The 27,500-nt window shown below is 42.8% G+C and overlaps 1 protein-coding gene across 1 annotated transcript in view; it reads left to right on the top strand.

Annotated features, from left to right (window-relative positions):
- The window catches only part of nsd1b (nuclear receptor binding SET domain protein 1b), a 65,917-nt gene that overhangs the window by 28,329 nt on the left and 10,088 nt on the right, over positions 1-27,500 (top strand). Inside the window, exons 11-19 of the mRNA XM_030130068.1 lie at positions 1,334-1,468; positions 2,533-2,656; positions 11,082-11,282; positions 12,724-12,903; positions 16,966-17,122; positions 19,459-19,664; positions 20,692-20,804; positions 21,925-22,071; positions 24,833-24,955. Of these exons, the coding sequence (XP_029985928.1) occupies positions 1,334-1,468; positions 2,533-2,656; positions 11,082-11,282; positions 12,724-12,903; positions 16,966-17,122; positions 19,459-19,664; positions 20,692-20,804; positions 21,925-22,071; positions 24,833-24,955 (1,386 nt within the window). The remainder of the gene's footprint in view (positions 1-1,333; positions 1,469-2,532; positions 2,657-11,081; positions 11,283-12,723; positions 12,904-16,965; positions 17,123-19,458; positions 19,665-20,691; positions 20,805-21,924; positions 22,072-24,832; positions 24,956-27,500) is intronic.

The following is a 27,500-nucleotide window of genomic DNA, read 5'->3' as shown; positions in this document are numbered from 1 at the left end:
ATCTGGTCCTTGTTGGTGTAAATCAGCCCTGTTCAGGTCATCAGTTGGATGGTCCTTTCACTTCTCCATGGAATGGATCAGTGTTCAACCTTCTCAGCTGTCCTTCAAACTGAACATCTGTTATGGAGAGAAATTTGTTTCTTTTTTCATCAATCAAAAAAGAATGGATTTGCAATTAAAAAGAATAGTTTTGGAACCAGAAAAGAGATTTGAGAGCAGAAGACAGTCAGTGGCAATCCAAAAAAAAAGATCATTTTGCTTGTAAATCAGTCCTCTTTGCTTGTGAGTTAAAAACTTTTGCTTGCGAATGTAACTGCACTTAACCCTTTCATGCACAGTGGTCAGTCCAGTGGCCAGTCCAGTGGTCAGTCCAGTGGACAGTTCTTCTTCGGCTGTTCTCTTGTATATTCATGGGTTTTATTGTGTTAGTTCCAGGTCAGCTGACACAGTGGACACTCATGCATCGTCTCATACACTGACATTCAGACCAGTTCTGTAACTTTGCTGTCCTTCATAAACCTGATCTGCACTGACACGTTTGAGTGGAAATCAGTTGCTTGTTACTGTTATTAGACTGGAATGATCCATTTTTCTTAAACAAGAACTTTTTTTTTGCATATTATCTCCATAAAGTGATAAATAACTAATATAAGAGTATGTTCAAATGTGACAAAACATCAGATTAGTCGCATTAAAAAAATGTGTTTCATACTTTTCACACAGTGTGTCAGTAAATACAAAACTTAAATGCATGGTGTCCAGCTGAGTGGACGTTTTTGGAACTCCATGAAAAATATAAAAGATTTTTCAATCGCATTGTTTTTTTCATGCCTAAAGAGGAATAAAAACACTCAGGAAAAAAATCTTAAGGTTCTTATAATTCATGCATGAAAGGGTTAATGGGCGGGGCCTACGCTGATGGATGACAGAGGAGTTTCTATTGGTGGGTTTGTCCTGTCTCCAGCGCCGGCTCCAGCTTCTGCCTTAAACCCACTTCTGTTGTGTTCTGTCACTGGAGGTCAGCTCAGAGTCTGTCGCTCTTTCAAATTGAAGTGTGTCCCATAAGTAATAGATTACAGTAAATATCGTCGGCTCCAGCCTGTACATTCACAGTCTGAGCAGAGAACGGCTCGGTGGAGGACAGTTTAAGGTTTTACGCCGTCCTGTGAACTTTTTTAAATGAACACGAACTGTTTTAATTCATTTTTATTGATATTTTTGTCAAATGAGTGACCTGAATTCTTTGTGTTGTGGCGTAGACGCTGTAGCCCACCCGTACCTGCACACATCTGCAGGTGTTCCTTCCTTCATCAGTGTTTTCTTCTCCCCACAGGCTGATCTGTCCAGTCTGAACCACAGCTTCTCCATGAAGGACGACCTGTCGCTGTGTGACGACCCGCTGTTACCTTCTAGAAAGATCATCGGAGACCGAGGGGGTCCGGCCTCCATGAAGGAAAACATCTGTCAGGTGAAGAATCCGTTTGGTGGATTTATCTTACATTTATCTCTGTACATCTTTATTTATATTTAATCAAAAACAAGGACCATTCTTTTTTTTTTTTTTTTACTTTATTTATAGATCATTTTGAACATTTTTGACAGACAGGGTGATACACAGCATGAGCTACAAAAATATACATATGAACAAAAATGAATAATAAACCAACAAAATAATAAGTAACATGAACAAAATAAGAGACAAACTGAACCAAATTGAGTAAAAAATATATAAATTAAAAAATGTAGAAAAATAAACAAAATAAGCAATTATATGAACAAAAACTTATACAAAATTTACAAACATAAGAAAAAAAATCATGAAAAAATATGCAAAAAATTGACTAAAATGAAGTAAAAAAAAAAAAAAAGCATAAAGGATTTGAATTTGATCCCAGTAGTTTTAGTTTTGTGTCTTTTTTTTCCTAAATCAGTCCATCTGCTTTTGACACCTGTTTAACAACATAAAACAGCTCCACCGACAAAAAAAAGAATAAAATGAACAACAAAGTGAACAAGAACAGCCAAAGTGATCAAAAAAATGAACAAAAATGAATATTAAACCAACAAAATAGTAACATGAACAAAATAAGAGACAAACTGAACCAAACTGAGTAAAAAATATAAAATTTTAAAAAATGTAGAACAGACTTCGACTGCCACACCTGAAGGTCACCCCCCCGGGGGCTCCCACCTACTGGTCGACAACATCTTACAGAGCAGTGTAACACCCCCCCCCCCCTTTTTTTTTGGGGGGGGGGGGGGCAAGAGGCTGAAGATGATGAAAAGGGTTTATTTGTTGAAAAAAGGCGTAGAAACACTGACGTGTGCGTTGACCAGTGTTTGGAGTTTTGATGTAGGTTTATTTTTCATGAGTGTTTCTGGAGGAGGCCTCCTGTCATCATTGTACATGTTTAATTTTTTTTATTGTAATTTTCTTAAGAAGCTTTTAGGATTAGTACACTTTGTGCTAAATTAGCTGTATGAGTAAAACCTGAAGATTAGACGTGTGCAGTTGTTTTTTTGTTCTTGCAGGTGTGTGAGAAGACGGGGGAGCTGCTGCTGTGTGAGGGTCAGTGCTGTGGGGCCTTCCACCTCCCATGCATTTCTCTGGCTGAGGCTCCCAAAGGGAAATTTGTTTGTCCTGAATGCAAATCAGGTATGTGTGTGAGAGAGAGCTTTAAATCAGACTACTGCAAAGCATGCACATCTACACCTAATGGAAGGTTTTAGCAAGATTTCAGATTGGGTATTTGTGACATTTCCAATCCTAATATTAAGAATCTCCTTTTAGAGGTTCAGGGTTTCAGATCTGCATGTGGTTGTGTACTTCTGTGAAGTTTGTGTTCAGAGTCGGTTTTGTGCGGGGCGGACTTTTCTTGACGTTTCCTTAAAGCTGTGGGAGACTTTCGTGACCAATTCTTCATCAAATCTGTCAAACCTCAGTCATATCCTCAGTATCATGAATCTGCAAGTCTGTCTGTCATTACCAGGGATGGGAATCAAGAACCAGTTCTTTTTGAGAACCGGTTCCCAGTAGCTCGATTCCTTGGAATCGTTTGCCTGCTTAACGATTCTGCTTATTGATTCCACCTTCGTTGTGCATGCGTGATGACGTCACATGTACGCTGCATTGTTTTGGTCAGAACGAAGACAACATGGAGTTGAGGCAGAAACGGACTAAACAGACCACACCAGGACCAAACAGACCACACCAGGTCTACACAGACCACACCAGGTCTAAACAGACCACACCAGGACCAAACAGACCACACCAGGTCTAAACAGACCACACCAGGACCAAACAGACCACACCAGGTCCAAACAGACCACACCAGGTCTACACAGACCACACCAGGTCTAAACAGACCACACCGGGTCCAAACAGACCACACCGGGTCCAAACAGACCACACCGGGTCTAAACAGACCACACCAGGACCAAACAGACCACACCAGGTCCAAACAGACCACACCAGGTCTAAACAGACCACAGCAGGTCCACACAGACCACACCAGGTCTAAACAGACCACACCAGGTCCAAACAGACCACACCAGGTCTAAACAGACCACACCAGGTCTAAACAGACCACACCAGGTCCACACAGACCACACCAGGTCTAAACAGACCACAGCAGGTCCACACAGACCACACCAGGTCTAAACAGACCACACCAGGTCCAAACAGACCATACCAGGTCCAAACAGACCACACCAGGTCTAAACAGACCACACCAGGTCCAAACAGACCACACCAGGTCTAAACAGACCACACCAGGTCCAAACAGACCACACCAGGTCTAAACAGACCACACCAGGTCCAAACAGACCACACCAGGTCTAAACAGACCACACCGGGTCCAAACAGACCACACCAGGTCCAAACAGACCACACCAGGTCCAAACAGACCACACCAGGTCCAAACAGACCACACCAGGTCTAAACAGACCACACCAGGTCTAAACAGACCACAGCAGGTCCACACAGACCACACCAGGTCTAAACAGACCACACCAGGTCCAAACAGACCACACCAGGTCTAAACAGACCACACCAGGTCCAAACAGACCACACCAGGTCTAAACAGACCACACCAGGTCCAAACAGACCACACCAGGTCCAAACAGACCACACCAGGTCTAAACAGACCACACCGGGTCCAAACAGACCACACCGGGTCCAAACAGACCACACCAGGTCTAAACAGACCACACCAGGACCAAACAGACCACACCAGGTCCAAACAGACCACACCAGGTCTACACAGACCACACCAGGTCTAAACAGACCACACCAGGTCCAAACAGACCACACCAGGTCTAAACAGACCACAGCAGGTCCACACAGACCACACCAGGTCTAAACAGACCACACCAGGTCCAAACAGACCACACCAGGTCTAAACAGACCACAGCAGGTCTAAACAGACCACACCAGGTCTACACAGACCACACCAGGTCTAAACAGACCACACCAGGTCCACACAGACCACACCAGGTCTAAACAGACCACACCAGGTCCACACAGACCACACCAGGTCTAAACAGACCACACCAGGTCCAAACAGACCATACCAGGTCCAAACAGACCACACCAGGTCCAAACAGACCACACCAGGTCCAAACAGACCACACCAGGTCTAAACAGACCACACCGGGTCCAAACAGACCACACCGGGTCCAAACAGACCACACCAGGTCCAAACAGACCACACCAGGTCTAAACAGACCACACCAGGTCCAAACAGACCACACCAGGTCCAAACAGACCACACCAGGTCTAAACAGACCACACCGGGTCCAAACAGACCACACCAGGTCCAAACAGACCACACCAGGTCCAAACAGACCACACCAGGTCTAAACAGACCACACCAGGTCTAAACAGACCACAGCAGGTCCACACAGACCACACCAGGTCTAAACAGACCACACCAGGTCCAAACAGACCACACCAGGTCCAAACAGACCACACCGGGTCTAAACAGACCACACCAGGTCTAAACAGACCACACCAGGTCCAAACAGACCACACCAGGTCTAAACAGACCACACCAGGTCTAAACAGACCACACCAGGTCTAAACAGACCACACCGGGTCCAAACAGACCACACCGGGTCTAAACAGACCACACCAGGACCAAACAGACCACACCAGGTCCAAACAGACCACACCAGGTCTAAACAGACCACAGCAGGTCCACACAGACCACACCAGGTCTAAACAGACCACACCAGGTCCAAACAGACCACACCAGGTCTAAACAGACCACACCAGGTCTAAACAGACCACACCAGGTCCACACAGACCACACCAGGTCTAAACAGACCACAGCAGGTCCACACAGACCACACCAGGTCTAAACAGACCACACCAGGTCCAAACAGACCATACCAGGTCCAAACAGACCACACCAGGTCTAAACAGACCACACCAGGTCCAAACAGACCACACCAGGTCTAAACAGACCACACCAGGTCCAAACAGACCACACCAGGTCTAAACAGACCACACCAGGTCCAAACAGACCACACCAGGTCTAAACAGACCACACCGGGTCCAAACAGACCACACCAGGTCCAAACAGACCACACCAGGTCCAAACAGACCACACCAGGTCCAAACAGACCACACCAGGTCTAAACAGACCACACCAGGTCTAAACAGACCACAGCAGGTCCACACAGACCACACCAGGTCTAAACAGACCACACCAGGTCCAAACAGACCACACCAGGTCTAAACAGACCACACCAGGTCCAAACAGACCACACCAGGTCTAAACAGACCACACCAGGTCCAAACAGACCACACCAGGTCCAAACAGACCACACCAGGTCTAAACAGACCACACCGGGTCCAAACAGACCACACCGGGTCCAAACAGACCACACCAGGTCTAAACAGACCACACCAGGACCAAACAGACCACACCAGGTCCAAACAGACCACACCAGGTCTACACAGACCACACCAGGTCTAAACAGACCACACCAGGTCCAAACAGACCACACCAGGTCTAAACAGACCACAGCAGGTCCACACAGACCACACCAGGTCTAAACAGACCACACCAGGTCCAAACAGACCACACCAGGTCTAAACAGACCACAGCAGGTCTAAACAGACCACACCAGGTCTACACAGACCACACCAGGTCTAAACAGACCACACCAGGTCCACACAGACCACACCAGGTCTAAACAGACCACACCAGGTCCACACAGACCACACCAGGTCTAAACAGACCACACCAGGTCCAAACAGACCATACCAGGTCCAAACAGACCACACCAGGTCCAAACAGACCACACCAGGTCCAAACAGACCACACCAGGTCTAAACAGACCACACCGGGTCCAAACAGACCACACCGGGTCCAAACAGACCACACCAGGTCCAAACAGACCACACCAGGTCTAAACAGACCACACCAGGTCCAAACAGACCACACCAGGTCTAAACAGACCACAGCAGGTCCACACAGACCACACCAGGTCTAAACAGACCACACCAGGTCCAAACAGACCACACCAGGTCCAAACAGACCACACCAGGTCTAAACAGACCACACCGGGTCCAAACAGACCACACCAGGTCCAAACAGACCACACCAGGTCCAAACAGACCACACCAGGTCTAAACAGACCACACCAGGTCTAAACAGACCACAGCAGGTCCACACAGACCACACCAGGTCTAAACAGACCACACCAGGTCCAAACAGACCACACCAGGTCCAAACAGACCACACCGGGTCTAAACAGACCACACCAGGTCTAAACAGACCACACCAGGTCCAAACAGACCACACCAGGTCTAAACAGACCACACCAGGTCTAAACAGACCACAGCAGGTCTAAACAGACCACACCAGGTCCACACAGACCACACCAGGTCTAAACAGACCACACCAGGTCCAAACAGACCACACCAGGTCTAAACAGACCACAGCAGGTCCAAACAGACCATACCAGGTCCAAACAGACCACACCAGGTCTAAACAGACCACACCAGGTCCAAACAGACCACACCAGGTCTAAACAGACCACACCAGGTCTAAACAGACCACACCAGGTCCAAACAGACCATACCAGGTCCAAACAGACCACACCAGGTCTAAACAGACCACACCAGGTCCAAACAGACCACACCAGGTCTAAACAGACCACACCAGGTCCAAACAGACCACACCAGGTCCAAACAGACCACACCAGGTCTAAACAGACCACACCGGGTCCAAACAGACCACACCGGGTCCAAACAGACCACACCAGGTCTAAACAGACCACACCAGGTCTAAACAGACCACAGCAGGTCCACACAGACCACACCAGGTCTAAACAGACCACACCAGGTCCAAACAGACCACACCAGGTCTAAACAGACCACACCAGGTCCAAACAGACCACACCAGGTCCAAACAGACCACACCAGGTCTAAACAGACCACACCAGGTCCAAACAGACCACACCAGGTCCAAACAGACCACACCAGGTCTAAACAGACCACACCAGGTCTAAACAGACCACAGCAGGTCTAAACAGACCACACCAGGTCCACACAGACCACACCAGGTCTAAACAGACCACACCAGGTCCAGTTGAACTCTGTCAAAGCTTCCATTTCTTCTAAAGGTGGAATCTCTCCAGTCTGCTCAAACATTCGTCCACATGTGACTCATTTACAGGAACGTCACATATTTGATTCTCTACTCAGCGGTGCTAGTGAACACCAGGCTGGTTCTGTTTCCGGTGTGGGCAACAAATGTTGTAACTCCTCAAATACAAGTTTCTGAAGGTAAGAAGGGAAAAGAAATGAGGTGCACAAGAACGGGAGACGAGCTGAGCTGAGTCGAACCGGTTCCATGTAGTAGAAATGCAGCAATAGAGGAATTAGTAAAGAGTCTGGAGTTTCACTGTCACTGTACGCCGCACAAATCCTAAACACATTTGTATTTGATCCCAACAGGATCTAATGTTCTATCACCAAATGTTCAAACTGTGTTCAAACTGAAATTCTGTTTTACAGACATTCCAGTTTCAGATCCTGTTCAAATGTTCAGATTCTATTAGTTCACAACTAACATCAGAACAGGATTTGAGTTCAATCCCAACAAAGGAACCAACATTATTGAATAAAAGAGTGTGAAATAAGAAGAAATGAAATATAAACAAAAAAGAAAAACAACAAAAAACAAAAACGAACCTCCACAATATCTGAATTTGAATAAATACCTACAAATATCCATACAGTACTTTTTAATATCGTTACAGTATTATGAAATGAAATATCTCGATATATTGCAGAACTGATATTTTCTTAGACCCCTATAAATTACTGATAAAAATAATACAATGATAAAATACTGATATAAAAAATAATAACCCCCCCCAAAAAAAAAACAGTTCTCTGTAAATAACTAAACAGGTGTATTTTTACAGTGCCAGTTTAAATTGCATTCCTTGGCTCCAGTTCAGCATGAGTTCATTATTCTAATCGTCTCTGGATAACAGCTGTTTCACAGTCTGGTGGTCCGTGCATGGATATAATGTTACGTTTCAGGCAAGTCACACCAAACTGCCGGAGCGCAAGGAATTGTGGGAGTTAGATGTAAACAAACCAGCATGTCGGACCGTACTTTATGCTCATTTATAGTCATTTCTGTTGCCAAAGGTGTTTGTTCTTTGTTTATTTGAGGAAAACAGAGGAGGAAAAACGGTGCGTAAGGACAGAGGAGCTGCTCTGCCTTTGATGTTCTTTGTATGCTTGGATTCAGATTTGGTTTGAATTTATTCTTGCACTCATTGGACTGAAAACTAGCTAACACTAGAAAATATCAGTTCTGCAATATAGCGCGATATTTCATTTCATAATACTATATCAATATTAAAAAGTACTGTATGGATATTTTTAGGTACTTATTCAAATGCAGATATTGTGAAGGTTCATTTTTGTTTTTCTTTTATTTCTTATTTCACACTCTTTTATTCAATAATGTTGGTTCCTTTGTTGGATTGAACTCAAATCCTGTTCTGATGTTAGTTGTGAACTAATAGAATCTGAACATTTGAACAGGATCTGAAACTGGAATGTCTGGAAAACAGAATTTCAGTTTGAACGCAGTTGGAACATTTGGTGATAGAACATTAGATTAGAATTATCATTTCTTGCCATCATGAACACATTATATAACTGAGAGACGGCCCTCTTTAGTGTGGAGCTAGAAGCTTGTTTTAAAATTTGGTACCAGTTAGACTCAGTTGGTGTTAAGTTTGTGAATTTACATTCTTTATTAAAATAATCACTCATTTGGAGGAACCTGAAAAAGTCCGTCTGTTCTGACCCATATTTGGTTTTTAGGGCCTGAAAGCATAAGAATGTCTCCTTATGTGTCAAAGAGAAGTCTGTTGCAAGTCCCTTCTTTTCCCAGGAGTGGAATCTTTTATCGCTTCTATTAGGAGGGAAATCCATGTCATATGCACACTACCTGAAGGTTTTAACATGTTATCAATTCCACATATTTTTAAAACTTTTTGCCATATTTTCATTGTATGTTGTAGCCATGGATTTATCCACTCAAGTTTTCATTAGTCATTACTGAAATTTTTTAAGGCAATGAGTTACCTCAGGTTTTTGAAGTCAACTCCACGTACACTATATTGCCAAAAGTACAGTATTCCCTCACCTGCTTTGACTCTCATATGAATGTCAGGTCCATCCCATTCCTAGTCTATGGGTTCAGTCTGACGTGGCTCCACCCTTTGCAGCTCTAACAGCTTCAACTCTTCTGGGAAGGCTGTCCACAAGGTTTAGGAGTGTGTTCATGGGAATTTTGGACCGTTCTTCCAGAAGCGCATTTGTGAGGTCCCACACTGATGTTGGACAGAAGGCCTGGCTCTCAGTCTGCGCTCTAATTCATCCAAAGGTGTTCTATGGGGTTGAGGTCAGGACTGTGTGCAGGCCAGTCCAGTTCATCCACACCAGACTCTGTCCTCCATGTCCAAATGGACCTTGCTTTGTGCACTGGTGCACAGTCATGTTGGAAGAGGAAGGGGCCGGCTCCAAACTGTTCCCACAAAGTTGGGAGCATGGAATTGTCCCAAATGTCTTGTTCTGCTGAAGCATTCCCAGTTCCTTTCACTGGAACTAAGGGGCCCAGCCCAGCTCCTGAAAAACAACCCCACACCATAACCCCCCCTCCACCAAACTTTACACTCGGCACAATGCGCTCCCACAAGTATCGTTCTCCTGGAGACCGCCAAACCCAGACCCGTCCATCAGATCGCCAGATGGAGAAGTGTGATCGGTCAGTCCAGAGAAGGCTCCTCCCCTGCTCTACAGTCCAGTGGCGGCGTGCTTTACACCACTGCATCCACCGCTGTGCATTGCACTTGCTGATGTATGGCTCGGATGCGGCCGCTCGGCCACGGAAACCCATTCCATGAAGCTGTGTGCGCACTGTTCTGGAGCTAATCTGAAGGACACATGAAGTTTGGAGGTCTGTACCATTGACTCTGCAGACAGTCGTCCACCTCTTCACACTCTGCGCCTCAGCATCCGCTGACCCCGCTCCGTCAGTTTCCGTGGCCTACCACTGCGTGGCTGAGTCGCCGTCGTTCCCAAACACTTCCACTTTCTTCTAATCCATCTGACAGCTGACTGTGGAATATTTAGGAGCCAGGAAAGTTCACCACTGGGTTTGTTGCACAGGTGGCATCCTATCACAGTTCCACGCTGGAATTCACTGAGCTCCTGAGAGAGACCCATTCTGTCCCAAATGTTTGTAAAAGCAGTCTGCATGCCTAGGGCTGGATTTAATCCACCTGTGGACATGGAAGGGACTGGAACAGCTGAGTCTGAGGATTTGGATGGGGGAGACCAGACTTCTGGCAGTATAGTGTATGTGGTCTGACAGTGCATGGTGTTTGGGCTTTTGTTCCTGCCCCTGCTGGTCTACAGGTCTTCAGTGCAGGGTTGAAATGGTGAAAGGGTTCACATGTTCACTAATACAGTAGAGTGCACCTCCAAACCTGTCTGCATATGCACTAACCCCCCCCCCCCCCCCCCCCCCCGTCTCCAGGTATCCACACCTGCTTCGTCTGTAAAAAGCGCAGTGAGGACGTTCGCCGCTGTATGATCCCTGTGTGTGGGAAGTTTTACCACGGCGAGTGCATCGCCAACTACGCGCCGACCGCACCGGTTAACCGAGGCTTCCGCTGTTCCATCCACGTCTGCCTCACCTGCTTCATCACCAACCCCAACAGCACGTCCATCTGTAAAGGTACGCCCTCTGTCCTCCTGTTGCCATGGTTACTGGTAGTGTTATTACCACTGTAGCAGATGACGGGTGGATGGTTTTAATTTTTATTGGATTCATTTGCATGTCATAAAACAGCAAGAAGAAAAATGAAAAGAAAACATTCAAACAAGTGATGTTGGGGACAATGGATGGATGGATGGATGAATGGATGAATTTATTTGGCATTAAATGTAGATAAATTGTTCGTTGAATCTCATTTGGTTTTCATTTATTATTTACTTATTTATTTTTATTAACCCCCCATTTTCCTCTTCTCCTTTTTTCTTTTTTTCCTTTCTCCTCATCTCTCTTAGTTTCAGTTACCTAATGATTGTATTTGGTCATATCCCTGATTTTTTTTTTTTTTTTTTTTTTCCCTTTTTTTTCCTTTTCTCTTTTCTTTTTCTTTCAGAAGTCCACATCACAACAGTCACACCACATACACATCTCACACACTCCACCACTCACAGAACATTTACACAACCAGGACAGGACATTGGTTTTTTATCACTGACTGACATGTTGTTTCTTTTGTATATTACATGCACATATATATCTTAACCCCCCCAAATTTTCTCAGTCTTCTTCCTCCACTTCTCATTAGTCCATGTGCATTCTGGATCAGACTGGATCTACAAAGACACTAAACACTGAGGAACAGGAAGAAAAGAGTTCACATTGGACTGAATTTTCTTTAGACCAGCGGTTTCCAACCTTTTTTGGCTCATGACCCCATTTTAACATCACAAATTTCAGGCGACCCCAGACATTCAAAATGGAGACATTTTATTTGACTAAAATTGTAATGTATTAATTGTCATGTAGTAGTTTGCTATAATATGTTGCAAATAAATATTAATTTTAGGCAACGTTTAGGCTATATAATGTAAATTTTTATTAGTAAGTTTAAATTTTTTATAAATTACTAGAAATTTCAGGTGACCCCACGTGGAGTCCAGACCCCAGGGTTGAAAATCACTGCTTTAGACATTTCAGGTTGGTCACATTTGTTCAGGTTATTCACATTTTATTGGTACAGGAGAGTTTGGAAATGTAAATATTTTCATAATTCAATGTTATTTTTTGCACTAAAACAGACATAATGTGAAGTTGTCATTATTTACAGACATAATGTAATATTATTTTTCCCATCAAACCCAGTTGTAAATCTGCAGTCCTTCTTTTGTGTGGGTTCTTCTGCTGTTATTATTGGACTGTAGATCACATTGGTCTGGATGTGGAACCGACACTAAAATGAGTTCCACAGCCTGGACTGTGGAATTTATACACTTTGGAAATTCATCCCAGGGGTCGGACTGGAACCTTTGGGGGGGCTGGGTTTGGCCCCTGGGACGCATGTTTGACAGCCCTGCTTTAAGTGATACCTGTGACTAACAGCAGCCGTTGCTGTGTTGCCGTGCAGGTCGCCTGGTGCGCTGCGTGCGTTGCCCCGTTGCCTACCACGCCACAGACCTGTGCATGGCAGCGGGCAGCGTGGTCCTGTCCAACAACAGCATCGTCTGTCCAAACCACTTCAGCCCTCGCCGCGGCGTCAAGAACCACGAGCACGTCAACGTCAGCTGGTGTTTTGTCTGCACTGAAGGTACGAGTCTCAGCTAGAGCTGGAAGAAAATATGGGTTCTGCAGTATATCGCAATATTTCATTTCACAATACTGTATCAATATTAAAAAGTACTGTATGGATATTTTTAGGTATTTATTCAAATGCAGATATTGTGCACTGTAAAAAAAAAAAAAAAACATAAAAAAACGGTAATATTCCAGCAGCTGGGGCACCAAAAAAATACTGTTTAATGACAGAAAATAACCATCTCATAAAAATACAGTAATTTTCCATAATTAAAATACAGTTTTTTGCCCTAACTTTACATGAAATTTGCTTTTTTTTTTTTACTTTTTAATGTTTAATAAAGAATATTTACATGTATTAAAACAATCCAATTCGCTATATATATATATATATATATATATGTATATATATATATATATATACACTACTCAAAAAAAGTTAAGGACCACTTTTTAATCTGTGTACAAGTTTTTTATATGAGGTATTCTACTTCTGGAAATACCCCAGTACAACTGTCCTGAATGTCCTCAAACACACTGTAATCAATTTCACACATGATTGGATTCAGTTGTTGCATAATGTCTCTGGCATCATTGCACATCCTGAAATGAGGGCCTATAGGGGTGTCAGCTGACCACGTGAAGTGGTACAAAAGTGGGTGCAAAAGCATTTTCTGTCTTTAGTCTCCACAATCAGACAACTTGGTGACAACAGCAATGCCGAGACGCCACCTGAGTGAACCAGAAGTTGCCAGAGCCCTAGGGATGCTGGAAGCTGGCCTCAGTCAGCGAAGAGTAGCCGAAATGATGGGTGTGTCGCACAGTGTCATCAGCAGAGCAAACCAAAGACACCGAGAGACAGGGCTATACTCCCAGAGACCCCGCAGTGGCCGACCAGTTGCAACAACCCCTGGAGATGATCGCTACTTGACGAATCTCAGCCTCCGCAACCGCTTTCACAGTGCACGTCGCCTCAATAATGACTTCACTGCAGCAACTGGAGTGATTGTTTCCACTCAAACAATCTGTAACCGACTTCACCGAGCCAATATGCATGCCAGAAGGCCAGCTCAGTGTGTCCCACTCACCCCTGCTCACAGAAGAATCCGTCTCAGCTGGGCTCAGGAGCATGTCAGATGGACCCAACAGCCATGGCGCCGAGTTCTGTTCACAGATGAGAGCAGATTCTCCCTTGACCACAATGATGGACGTGTGAGAGTCTGGAGGCAACCAGGAGAGAGACTTGCCGACCCCTGTATTGCAGAACATGACCGTTATGGAGGAGGCAGCATCATGGTGTGGGGAGGCATCGCCTATGGCAACTGTATTCGTCTCTACGTGGTCCCTGGGGGAGCAGGGGTGAGTGGGACACACTGAGCTGGCTACTCGGCTACTCTTCGCTGACTGAGGCCAGCTTCCAGCATCCCTAGGGCTCTGGCAACTTCTGGTTCACTCAGGTGGCGTCTCGGCATTGCTGTTGTCACCAAGTTGTCTGATTGTGGAGACTAAAGACAGAAAATGCTTTTGCACCCACTTTTGTACCACTTCACATGGTCAGCTGACACCCCTATAGGCCCTCATTTCAGGATGTGCAATGATGCCAGAGACATTATGCAACAACTGAATCCAATCATGTGTGAAATTGATTACAGTGTGTTTGAGGACATTCAGGACAGTTGTATTGGGGTATTTCCAGAAGTAGAATACCTCATATAAAAAACTTGTACACAGATTAAAAAGTGGTCCTTAACTTTTTTTGAGTAGTGTACATATATATATATATATATATATATATATATATATATATATATATATATATGTCACAGTAGAGATTGAAATCCAGTAGGATTCCTAATCCTACTAGGAGAGATAGGAATTGTGGTTTGTCCTAGGACAAACTGAAATCCTACAAGACATTAGGATCTGAAGATTGGAATTCCAATCTGTCCTAGGAGAATTTGCAATCCTACTAGGACAGATTGTAATTCTATTTGGAAGTGGGATCTGAAGATTGGAATTTCAGTCTGTCCTACGGCAAAAAATATAAGAATTCTGTCAGGACAATCTTGAATTCTATTAGGAGAATGTCAGATTATATCAAAATGTATGGAAAATAGACTGAATCATTTCACAGCCAAAATTCCAGTCAATTTCAGCATAGGTAAGCATACAATTTCGCCATCACTATTCCAGCTGAATTATTTTCATATCTTAGATACAGTATATGTCCCTTAGGTTAATACACATTGTAACCAGGGTGCCAGCCTTTTGGTCCAACCTTATTCAATGGCCGTATGTAAATGTCATTGGTATGTAAATGGACACATTTGCATAGGGCCATTATGAGTTAAATTCTCCAAGGACAGATTGGAATTCCAATCTTCAGATCCTAATTTCTTGTAGGATTTCAGTTTGTCCTAGGACAAACTGAAATTTCAATCTGTCCTAGTAGGATTAGGAATCCTACTGGATTTCAATCTCTACTGTGACATCTACATCTATATATATATATATATATATATATATATATATATATATATATATATATATACATATGTAAATAATTTTCAGTGAGACTCAGTTGTCCAATCCACTGATAAAAACTGTATTTGGACAGTTTATCAGTGCTTATACATGTTATACATTCACAAAAATAAATTTATTCAACATTTTTGTTGTGAAACCTCCTGTAATTACACAAGATATTTGTCAATGAACAAACAAGTCTGGTTCAACTGACAGAACTAATACTTCTGTTACCGTTAATTGTCAGTAATTTTATCTCGTTTTATTATTTTTTTACAGTATTAAACTTTAAATGAACAGTTTAATCTCATAAATAGGAAAGAAATATTTGTGAAATTACAATACATTTGCAAATGTATTTTAACTGTATTTTTCTGTGAAAAAAGAAAACCATTTCTTTTAAAAAATGGAAGTTTTCTGGTTATTCACAGTTACAGTTTTTTCCTGTTATTTTCCATTTGACATGTAAAATCACAGTCTGTTTTTGTCATTTCATTGATATTTTCCTGTATCTGAAAAATACATTTTTTTTACAGTGTGGAGGTTCATTTTAGTTTTTTGTTTATATTTTATTTATTATTATTTAACACTGTTTTATTAAATACTGGTTACTTAAATCATCCTAAAAGCACTTTTTACTGTCTTAGAGGCAGATGGGAGTTCCTTTGTTGGGATTGCACAAAATAAATGTTATGATTTGGGCTGTTAGAAAATATCAGTTGTGCAATATGTCGCAATATTTCACTTCATGATACTGTATCGATATTAAAAAGTACTATATTGATATTTTTAGGTATTTATTCAAGTGCAGATATTGTGGAGGTTCATTTTAGTTTTTCTTTTTTGTTTATATTTTATTTATTCTTATTTCACACTCTTTTATTCAATAATGTTGGTTCCTTTGTTTGGATTGAACTCAAATCCTGTTCTGATGTTAGTTGTGAACTAATAGAATCTGAACATTTGAACAGGATCTGAAACTGGAATGTCTGGAAAACAGAATTTCAGTTTGAACACAGTTGGAACATTTGGTGATAGAACATTAGATCCTGTTGGGATCAAATACAAATGTGTTTAGTATTTGTGCAGATTTCTGCTGGAATTCAATTCTTCAAGGAAATAATCATTTAAAAAAAAAAGAAACAAACAAAAAATTTGCCTTTTTAACATATCATGATCTATCGTATGGTGATCCTAGTATTGTGATTTGTATCGTGTTGCCAGATTCTTGCCGATACACAGCCCTACTCATGAAATCGCGTTGTGTGTCACGGCCGTTCTTACAGCATTTGGTGTGCTATACATACACATTTTCATCCTTTTGCATGTTATTCAACACCATTTGATCGCGTGTCAATGTACGCCTAGATCTTCAGTTTACATATCTGTAACTGCTAACCTGAACCCGAACCACTAATCACATGGTGTTTTACGTGTTGTGAACATACACGTGGAAACCTTATAATGTGTAGAGATGTTCTGTTGTGAGTGTTTTCCATTTCAGAGCAGAACCCAGTCCTGAGCTAACAGAGTGTTCCTGGTCCTGTAGGGGGCAGTCTGCTGTGCTGTGAGTCCTGTCCTGCAGCGTTTCACAGGGAGTGTCTGAACATTGAAATGCCCAAAGGCAGCTGGTACTGCAACGACTGCAAGGCCGGGAAGAAACCCCGATACAAGGACATCCTGTGGGTCAAAGTGGGCCGCTACAGGTACGTGTCCCTGAGGCTGGTCCAACAATCCTGGTCAAAAATACAGTTTCAGATCACCTCAATTCGAACCCTGCATTAGGTTTAAGCATTCAAAAGATGATTTAGGACAAAATTTGGAAGAAAAAGCAGATGTTTCAGAGGTTGCACAAGTTGCTGAAGTTTCTTGTAAATGGACTAATTGTTCATTTTCAGCAGAGCCGAGCTGAGCTGTAAGAGAAGAGCGGTACTATCAAAAGCAAGGTTTGAGGGATTCAGCTAGAGACAGAGTGAATGCACATCCGTCACTTCCCCCCAGGCCACGCCCCCAGGCCACGCCCCTCTCAGTCAGACTGAGCGGCAAAAACAAAGCGGCTCAACATGGCGGAGTACAGCAGTAACTCCAGCCAGAGCAGAAAACTGTGGAATATCAGATGAAATTAAAGACAACTGGACTGGACATGGATCCATCCAAGCTACCAAACAACCAGTGTTCTACCAGCACTGATCTGGGACAGAAATCACCTATCCTGACATTTACATGAACCTGAGTTCAACGCCGGGAAAATCCCCAATGCAAAGGCTGAAAGCATCCAACAGAGCCAGAGTTGTGTCCATCCTGGTCCTGGTTCATTAGAGGATTCCAGCTGGTGAGTGCTTTCATTCAACATACTATTGTTTTGGAGGTTTTGTGTCAGTGCAGACGGAGTTTGTTTTTTGGTGATTTGGGCGGTAAAGGCCCAGCAGTAGTGCTCACAGTTCACTACTGATTTACTGGAGTTGAACCCTTAGTACTGACCCAAGTGAGTGGATGATCTACTGGTACTGTGGAGATTTAAGGAGAGTTCACATCAAATACTGGATCCAACACAGATCCAACAGCTGTGTGCTAGAGGAGCCCCTGATCTGGAAAACTAGGTTAGCCTCAGTTTAAGCTAGTTTACAAATCATGTAGAGCACAAGGTTCACAATCACACAACTGAAGACACAAACGATTCAGTTCTGAAACATAGAACTAAATGACAGATGCTAACATGAAGAGCTTTACTAAGAAGGAACGTTAGCCAAAACCAGATGGAATTTAAGGGATGAGTTTACACCAGAACACAGCACAAATGAACGTTAGCAGACACAGATCCAGGTTTGGTTGTCTGGATTCCAGTTCTTTCTCTGAATTGCAGCGATCCATCTGCTTCTTCTGTCTGTGGCTTTAGGTCTCCGCTAAAACCAGAGCTCCCAGTGCTTTTAAACCTATTTGTGCGATCAATGGCACAACAGCTCTGCCCCATTTTTAGATTGTTCTAAAGTTTTCGCAGTATTCAAGACAAAGGCACTACTCATCTGCCTCTGTCTGACACTCAGTGGGCGGAGCCTCAGTGACTTCTGCTAGAGCTGACGTCACATGCAGACCCTCTATATATGGATGAAGTAACTCCGCCCACATCTGTGGTACTGGAGGAAATATATGGATGAAGTAACTCCGCCCACATCTGTGGTACTGGAGTAAATATATGGATGAAGTAACTCCGCTCACATCTGTGGTACTGGAGTGTAGAACTGGTTGTGGTCCATTCTGTGACTCCAGTGTGACACCAGAGCAGAAGCAGCTGATGGTGGACACCATGATGTTAAATGCAGGTTCTTTGGTTCCTCTAAAGCGTTGGGATGTCCTTCATCCATCAGATTGTGAAGGGAAGCAGATCAGGGCTTTTGTCTCCACCAGCACCATGCGTCTGTTTGAACCTTTGGATCTGCCACAAACATTCTGAACAGTTCCTCCAGTAGACTGGGCTGATGATGCAGACTTTCAGAAGGAGGAGAACACTGGGCATTCCACTAAAGCTGTCAGTGATGTCACTGACAGAGGGGCGGAGCTTATTCCAGACTTCATCTGGAGCCGAACAACAAATGCAGATCACAAACAGTACTGGCAACAAGTTGTCAAAGAACACAGGAACATTTTTGGTCATTTCAGTAAACCAACAGTGGTTGTTGGACTTTCTGAGGAACATTTTTATGTGAGTGTCAGTTTGATTTGGAGAATAAAATGACAGATTCTTCTAATCTGCCTTATTCATTTGGACAGTTGTTACAGTATATAGACATCTGCACCTGTCTGGGACACCTCTGAATATGAATTAATTTGCATCAAATTTGGACCGAAGTAATTTGGCCAGATATGGAACCAAATGCAGGGTTCGAATCCAGAGAATCTGAAAAAAACGATTTTTTGGACCACCCTAGTGTCCCTGTTGGACTCCATGGTCAATACAAGCCATCAAGGACAGAACAGAAGCAGGAACCCTTCTGGAACACTCACACATCATGTACAGCTGAACGTGTGCTTGTATTGTGTGAAGGTGGTGGCCAGCAGAGGTCAGCCATCCCAAAACCATCCCAGAGAACATCCAGAGGATGAGGCACGACATCGGAGAGTTCCCCGTTCACTTTTTTGGCTCCAACGACTACCTGTGGACCTACCAGGCCCGAGTCTTCCCTTATATGGACGTAGACGCCAACAGCAAAGAAAAGATGGGCAAAGGGGTAGACGCCACATACAAGAAAGGTACCTGACACTAGTACCTGATCTGACTCTAGTACCTGACTGGTGATCTGACATTAGTACCTGACTGGTGATCTGACATTAGTACCTGACTGTTGATCTGACACTAGTACCTGATATGACTGTAGTACCTGTCTGTTGGTCTGACACTAGTACCTGTCTGTTGGTCTGACACTAGTACCTGTCTGTTGATCTGACACTAGTACCTGTCTGTTGGTCTGACACTAGTACCTGTGTGTTGGTCTGACACTAGTACCTGTCTGTTGGTCTGACACTAGTACCTGTGTGTTGGTCTGACACTAGTACCTGTCTGTTGGTCTGACACTAGTACCTGTCTGTTGATCTGACACTAGTACCTGTCTGTTGGTCTGACACTAGTACCTGTGTGTTGGTCTGACACTAGTACCTGTCTGTTGATCTGACACTAGTACCTGTGTGTTGGTCTGACACTAGTACCTGTCTGTTGATCTGACACTAGTACCTGTGTGTTGGTCTGACACTAGTACCTGTCTGTTGATCTGACACTAGTACCTGTGTGTTGGTCTGACACTAGTACCTGTCTGTTGGTCTGACACTAGTACCTGTCTGTTGATCTGACACTAGTACCTGTCTGTTGATCTGACACTAGTACCTGTCTGTTGGTCTGACACTAGTACCTGTGTGTTGGTCTGACACTAGTACCTGTCTGTTGGTCTGACACTAGTACCTGTCTGTTGATCTGACACTAGTACCTGTCTGTTGATCTGACACTAGTACCTGTGTGTTGGTCTGACACTAGTACCTGTCTGTTGGTCTGACACTAGTACCTGTCTGTTGATCTGACACTAGTACCTGTGTGTTGGTCTGACACTAGTACCTGTCTGTTGATCTGACACTAGTACCTGTGTGTTGGTCTGACACTAGTACCTGTGTGTTGGTCTGACACTAGTACCTGTCTGTTGGTCTGACACTAGTACCTGTCTGTTGATCTGACACTAGTACCTGTCTGTTGGTCTGACACTAGTACCTGTCTGTTGGTCTGCTCTCTCAGCTCTGGAGGAGGCAGCTGTGCGCTTTCGTGAACTCCAGGCAGAGAAGGAGCTCCGTCAGCTTCAGGAGGACAGGAAGAACGACCGCAAACCTCCTCCGTATAAACACATAAAGGTCAGAGAAACTTTACAACCTGTTTGGACACAACATGACCTGAACTGTGTGCTCTGCCGTTAGTTTGTCCCAAAAATACCGGAACTTCTCCAGTTCCGTCCTCATGTTCGTCTTCATCTTTGGTCGTCTTTGTTAGCAGCATCTTCTCAGATGAAACTACTGATTGGATTAATTTCATATTTTTTGATGTAGCTTCCTTGGGACAATGTCTGCAAGGTTTGTTCACAGGTTTGAGAAATTTAGAGTTTAGAATTTTGGACTAATTTTACACTTTACTTAGAATGGGCCATATTTTCAGTCAATCGATAAATCTAATTTTATTTATGTAGCGTCACATCTAGGGACGGAACCATGTGAAAATTTCATATCACGGTTATTGTGACCAAAATTACCACAGTTATCATTATTATTGTGGTATTATTGAAATTGTGCTCAAAATGTTCAAAGAGTACTAATACACACTGAAATAATGTAGCGAATAATTAAACAGACTATGATGTTTTATAAGGTCGACTGGACATTAGGCATAAATGTTGTCTTCGTAAACATGCTAATAACTTGTCAGTCTAACAGTCTGATCGCTCTCTACTTGCTTTGATATTTATGGATAAATTCCTCATGGAAAAATTTGTACCCTTTATTGATTTTGTTCTTCTTGGTGACGGAGTTTTCTTCAATGAACCTTTGCAACATCAGCAAATGTCATATTTGTCAAATGACTCAGACAGGTTGTGTCCACTCTTATCCATTTGGTCTCACTGTGTTTACGCTTGACAGGAAGTCCTTTTCTGCAACAATTACATATTTCCGACAAGGGTGAAAAAGGTCGATACGTATATAAGTAACGCCGAGAGGGCGGGGTTTACGACCTATACCCAAACCAACCACAAAGGTGCATCCACTTCTAGGAGCCGATTGTACCATCTACTTTGTTTTTTAACATTGCAAATGTTTATATATTTATTATTTTTTACCAGTAGAACCGAACTGAGATGATGGTTTGTAAATGTACTCACTTCCATTTTCAGCTGATCAGTAACATAACACTTTTTTTCCAGCGTCTTCAGAAATGCACTACTTCATCCACAGACTAACGGTAACCTGGTTCTGACTCATTCAGGTCAACCGACCGATCGGAAAGGTTCAGATCTTTACGGCCGACCTGTCTGAGATCCCCCGCTGTAACTGTAAAGCCACAGACGACAGCCCCTGTGGGATGGACTCAGAGTGCATCAACCGCATGCTGCTGTACGAATGTCACCCACAGGTACGAAAAACCGAGACCGCATCCGAAAAAACGCACGTTCACAGACTACGATGAGTGTCCACATGAAACAGACCAAACCAAGAGTTGGGTGGAACTGTTCAAGATTATTGATGGTCTGAGGCAAATTTACCAAATACTTTATTCTATATTACTTTGATTTGGCAGCGATAGTTTGTGGTTACGTCCACCTTTAACCCTTAAAGACCCAAACGTCCACCTTTAACCCTTACAGACCCAAACGTCCACCTTTAACCCTTACAGACCCAAACGTCCACCTTTAACCCTTAAAGACCCAAACGTCCACCTTTAACCCTTACAGACCCAAACGTCCACCTTTAACCCTTACAGACCCAAACGTCCAGCTTTAACCCTTAAAGACCCAAACGTCCACCTTTAACCCTTACAGACCCAAATGTCCACCTTTAACCCTTAAAGACCCAAACGTCCACCTTTAACCCTTACAGACCCAAACGTCCACCTTTAACCCTTACAGACCCAAACGTCCAGCTTTAACCCTTAAAGACCCAAACGTCCAGCTTTAACCCTTACAGACCCAAACGTCCACCTTTAACCCTTACAGACCCAAACGTCCACCTTTAACCCTTACAGACCCAAACGTCCAGCTTTAACCCTTACAGACCCAAACGTCCAGCTTTAACCCTTAAAGACCCAAACGTCCACCTTTAACCCTTAAAGACCCAAACGTCCAGCTTTAACCCTTACAGACCCAAACGTCCACCTTTAACCCTTACAGACCCAAACGTCCACCTTTAACCCTTACAGACCCAAACGTCCAGCTTTAACCCTTAAAGACCCAAACGTCCACCTTTAACCCTTAAAGACCCAAACGTCCAGCTTTAACCCTTAAACACCCAAACGTCCACCTTTAACCCTTAAAGACCCAAACGTCCACCTTTAACCCTTACAGACCCAAACGTCCACCTTTAACCCTTAAAGACCCAAACGTTCACCTTTAACCCTTAAAGACCTAAACATCCACCTTTAACCCTTAAACACCCAAACGTCCACCTTTAACCCTTAAAGACCCAAACGTCCACCTTTAACCCTTAAAGACCCAAACGTCCACCTTTAACCCTTAAAGACCCAAACGTCCACCTTTAACCCTTAAAGACCCAAACGTCCACCTTTAACCCTTAAAGACCCAAACGTCCGCCTTAAAGACCCAAACGTCCACCTTTAACCCTTAAAGACCCAAACGTCCACCTTTAACCCTTAAAGACCTAAATGTCACATTGGAAAATATCAGTTCTGGACCAGATTTAGGACCACATATGAAAGTGGTCCGGGTCAGACTCAGGACCACATATGAAAGCGGTCTGGGTCAGATTTAGGACCACATATGAAAGCGGTCCGGGTCAGATTTAGGACCACATATGACAGAGGTCCGGGTCAGATTTAGGACCACATATGAAAGTGGTCCGGGTCAGACTCAGGACCACATATGAAAGCGGTCTGGGTCAGATTTAGGACCACATATGAAAGCGGTCCGGGTTAGATTTAGGACCACATATAACAGAGGTCCGGGTCAGATTTAGGACCACATATGACAGAGGTCCGGGTCAGATTTAGGGCCAGATATGAAAGTGGTCTGGGTCAGATTTAGGACCAGATATGACAGAGGTCCGGGTCAGATTTAGGACCACATATGAAAGTGGTCCGGGTCAGACTCAGGACCACATATGACAGTGGTCTGGGTCAGATTTAGGACCACATATGACAGAGGTCCGGGTCAGATTTAGGACTAGATATGAAAGTGGTCTGGGTCAGATTTAGGACCACATATGACAGTGGTCTGGGTCAGATGTAGGACCACATATGACAGTGGTCTGGGTCAGATTTAGGACCACATATGACAGAGGTCCGGGTCAGATTTAGGACCAGATATGAAAGTGGTCTGGGTCAGATTTAGGACCACATATAACAGAGGTCCGGGTCAGATTTAGGACCAGATATGAAAGTGGTCTGGGTCAGATTTAGGACCACATATAACAGAGGTCCGGGTCAGATTTAGGACCACATATGAAAGTGGTCTGGGTCAGATTTAGGACCACATATGACAGTGGTCTGGGTCAGATTTAGGACCACATATGACAGAGGTCCGGGTCAGATTTAGGACCAGATATGAAAGTGGTCTGGGTCAGATTTAGGACCACATATGACAGTGGTCTGGGTCAGATTTAGGACCACATATGACAGTGGTCTGGGTCAGATTTAGGACCACATATGACAGAGGTCCGGGTCAGATTTAGGACCACATATGAAAGTGGTCTGGGTCAGATTTAGGACCACATATGACAGTGGTCTGGGTCAGATTTAGTACCACATATGACAGTGGTCTGGGTCAGATTTAGGACCACATATGACAGAGGTCCGGGTCAGATTTAGGACCATATATGAAAGTGGTCTGGGTCAGATTTAGGACCATATATGAAAGTGGTCTGGGTCAGATTTAGGACCACATATGACAGTGGTCTGGGTCAGATCAGTGCTGTTCAGACTGTGTGGAACAGATCAGATCCAGGTCACATTTGGACCACACTCTCCTTCACTTTCATCACTTTAAACATGAATCAGATCTAACTGTCATGTCTTGTTTTGCTAATGCTAATGCTAATGCTAATGTGATGGGGAATCTGAACTAAATGGAGCCTCTGTTAGAACGCTGTGATTCTCCTCATTTTCCTCTGTTTTTTTTTTGTTTTTTTTCCTGTGGTTTAAACATGCCCTTCTGCACTTCCAGGTTTGTCCTGCGGGGGACAGATGCCAGAACCAGGCCTTCACCAAACGCCAGTACAGCCAGGTGGAGATCTTCAGGACACTGTCCCGGGGCTGGGGCCTGCACTGTGTCCACGACATTAAAAAGGTAACAGCAGTGGAAGGATGGAACCACATGAACATTTCATAGCGCAGTTTTTGTATTTTATTATTATTCATATTGTATTTTAATTCTTTTTTTTTCTTTTTTTTCCTTTTTTTTTTTTTTTCCTGTGTATTGTTCATTTCCGGTGGAGGTATTCATATAAATAAGCCTGTTTTGGCTTCTAACCTCTCCTGCACAACGATGTTACTTGTTTGAATGTTGTTGTGTTTTTTTTGTTTTTTCTCTTGCTGTTTTATGCCGTGCAAATAAATAAATCTAAATCTAAATCTTTGAAATGTCACAGCTAGGGATGGAACCACATGAAAATTTCAGAGCACAGTTATTGTGACCAAAATTATCATGGTTCTCATTATTATCGCGGTATTGTTGAAATGTGTTCAAAATGTTCAAAAAGTACTATTACACACACTGAAAGAATTTAACCAAGTTGTATTTTGAAAAACAAAAAAAACACAAATCCAATAACAGTCCCAGTGTCCCTTCTGTGTCAGAAACATTCACATATTAACCCTTAGTGGTCTGAGTCTATTCTGTCTGTTTTTCAGTCCTTTTGGTTTGGCCTTTATATACTATAGAAACAAATGTTTACTATACCCATGTTTGGATCTGTTTTTTCAGCACAACTTCATCTAGATCATCTGTCTGTTATTTTTTCACTTTAACCTACTATAAAAACACAAAAGGACAAAAAACACACAAAGAAATATAAAGTCCAATTTGAAAAATGTATATAATTTATTGCATAAATAACACACAGATGTTTAACGAACCTTTTCACAGACTTTAAAAGTGAATATTGGTTCCAAATATTAGGAATATAAAATTAAAATTGTAATTCAAACTCTACTCAAATATTTGACATTAAAGCAGATCTGTCCATCGGGTTTTTTCCCCTAAAAGTGCGTTAATCAAACACAGTTATCATGAGAATTAGAATTTAAACAGTAATACTAACTGTCTGTGATTTTACTGCAGTTTATCGTTATACCGGTAACTGTTACATCCCTACAGTAGTAGAGAAAAAAATGTAATAAACGACTAATCGTTCCCAAGGAAAAGAAGTTATGGGGGTTGCAGCTTCTCAGATGTGTCGAGTGGATGTTGTTGTTTGTCATAGCTTGTACTAGGGATGGTTAGTGTTACTGTTTAAATTCTAATTCTCATGATAACTGTGTTTAATTACTGCACTTTTAGGGGAAAAAACCTGATGGAAAGATCTGCTTTAATGTCATATATCTGAGTATAGTTTTAATTTAGTACAATTTTAATTTCATATTCCTAATATTTGGAACCAACATTCACTTTGAACCCTGTCATGCACAGTGGTGACTCCAGTGGTGACTCCAGTGGTCACTCCAGTGGTCACTCCAGTGGTCAGTTCTTCTCCAGCTGTTCTCTTGTATATTCATGGGTTTTGTTGTTTTAGTTCCATATCAGTCCACACAGTGGACGCTCATGCATCATGTAACTTTGCTTTTCTAGATAAACCTGATATGCAGTGAGATGTTTGAGTGTAAATCAGTTGCTGATTGTTAATAGACTGTAATTATCATTTTTTCTTTAACAAAATGGTTTTTTTTTTTACATTATCTCCATGAAGTGAGTAATAACTCGTATTAGAGTGTGTTCAAATATGAGAAAACATCAGATTAGCAGCATTAAAAGTGTTTTTATTTCATACTTTTCACACAGTAGATCAGTAAATACGTGTTTTTTGGTTTCAAAAATTAAACGTATCGTATCCAGCTGAGTGGACATTTTTGCAACTCCATGAAAAATAGGTTCATATAAAAATGATAATCACATTGGGGTTTTTTTCATGCCTAAAGAGGAATGAAAACAGGAAGGAAATATTGTGATTAAGGTTCTCATAATTAATGCATGAAAGGGTTAAAGTCTTTGAAAAGGTTCGTTAAGCATCTGTGTGTTATTTATGCAATAAATTATATACATTTTTCAAATTGGATTTTATATATTTTTTTTTTTTTTATAGTAGGTTAAAGTGGAAAAAATAACAGACAGATGATCTAGATGAAGTTGTGCTGAAAAAACAGATCCAAACATGGGTATAGTAAACATTTGTTTCTATAGTATATAAAGGCCAAATCAAAAGGACTGAAAAACAGACAGAATAGACTCAGACCACTAAGGGTTAATATGTGAATGTTTCTGACACAGAAGGAACAGTGGGACTATTATTGGATTTGGCTTGTTTGTTGCTGTTTCCTCCGCCAGGAGGGACTGTGATCACTTTGCTTTGTGTGTTTGTTTGTTTGTGTGTTTGTTTGTTTGTTTGTTTGTTTGTTTGTTTGTTCTCATCTTCAGTGTAAAACTCTTCCACCCATCTTTCCCAGATCTTCCCCACAGATAGGCCTAGGCCCTGGGACCAACCCAGTCCATTTTGGTCCCAGTAGGACAAAGTTCAAGGTCACAGCAAGGTCACAACATCTACAGTTTTCCATCTGTCATCACTGAGACATTTTCAGAAATTCATCCAAAATTCCACTCGACTCCGATTCTCCTCCAG

This window comes from Sphaeramia orbicularis, unplaced genomic scaffold, assembly GCF_902148855.1.
Source record: "Sphaeramia orbicularis unplaced genomic scaffold, fSphaOr1.1, whole genome shotgun sequence".
Classification (NCBI taxonomy): Eukaryota; Metazoa; Chordata; class Actinopteri; order Kurtiformes; family Apogonidae; genus Sphaeramia; species Sphaeramia orbicularis.
Note: the sequence above shows the minus strand (reverse complement) of the source record. Positions and strands in the feature narration are given on the sequence as shown.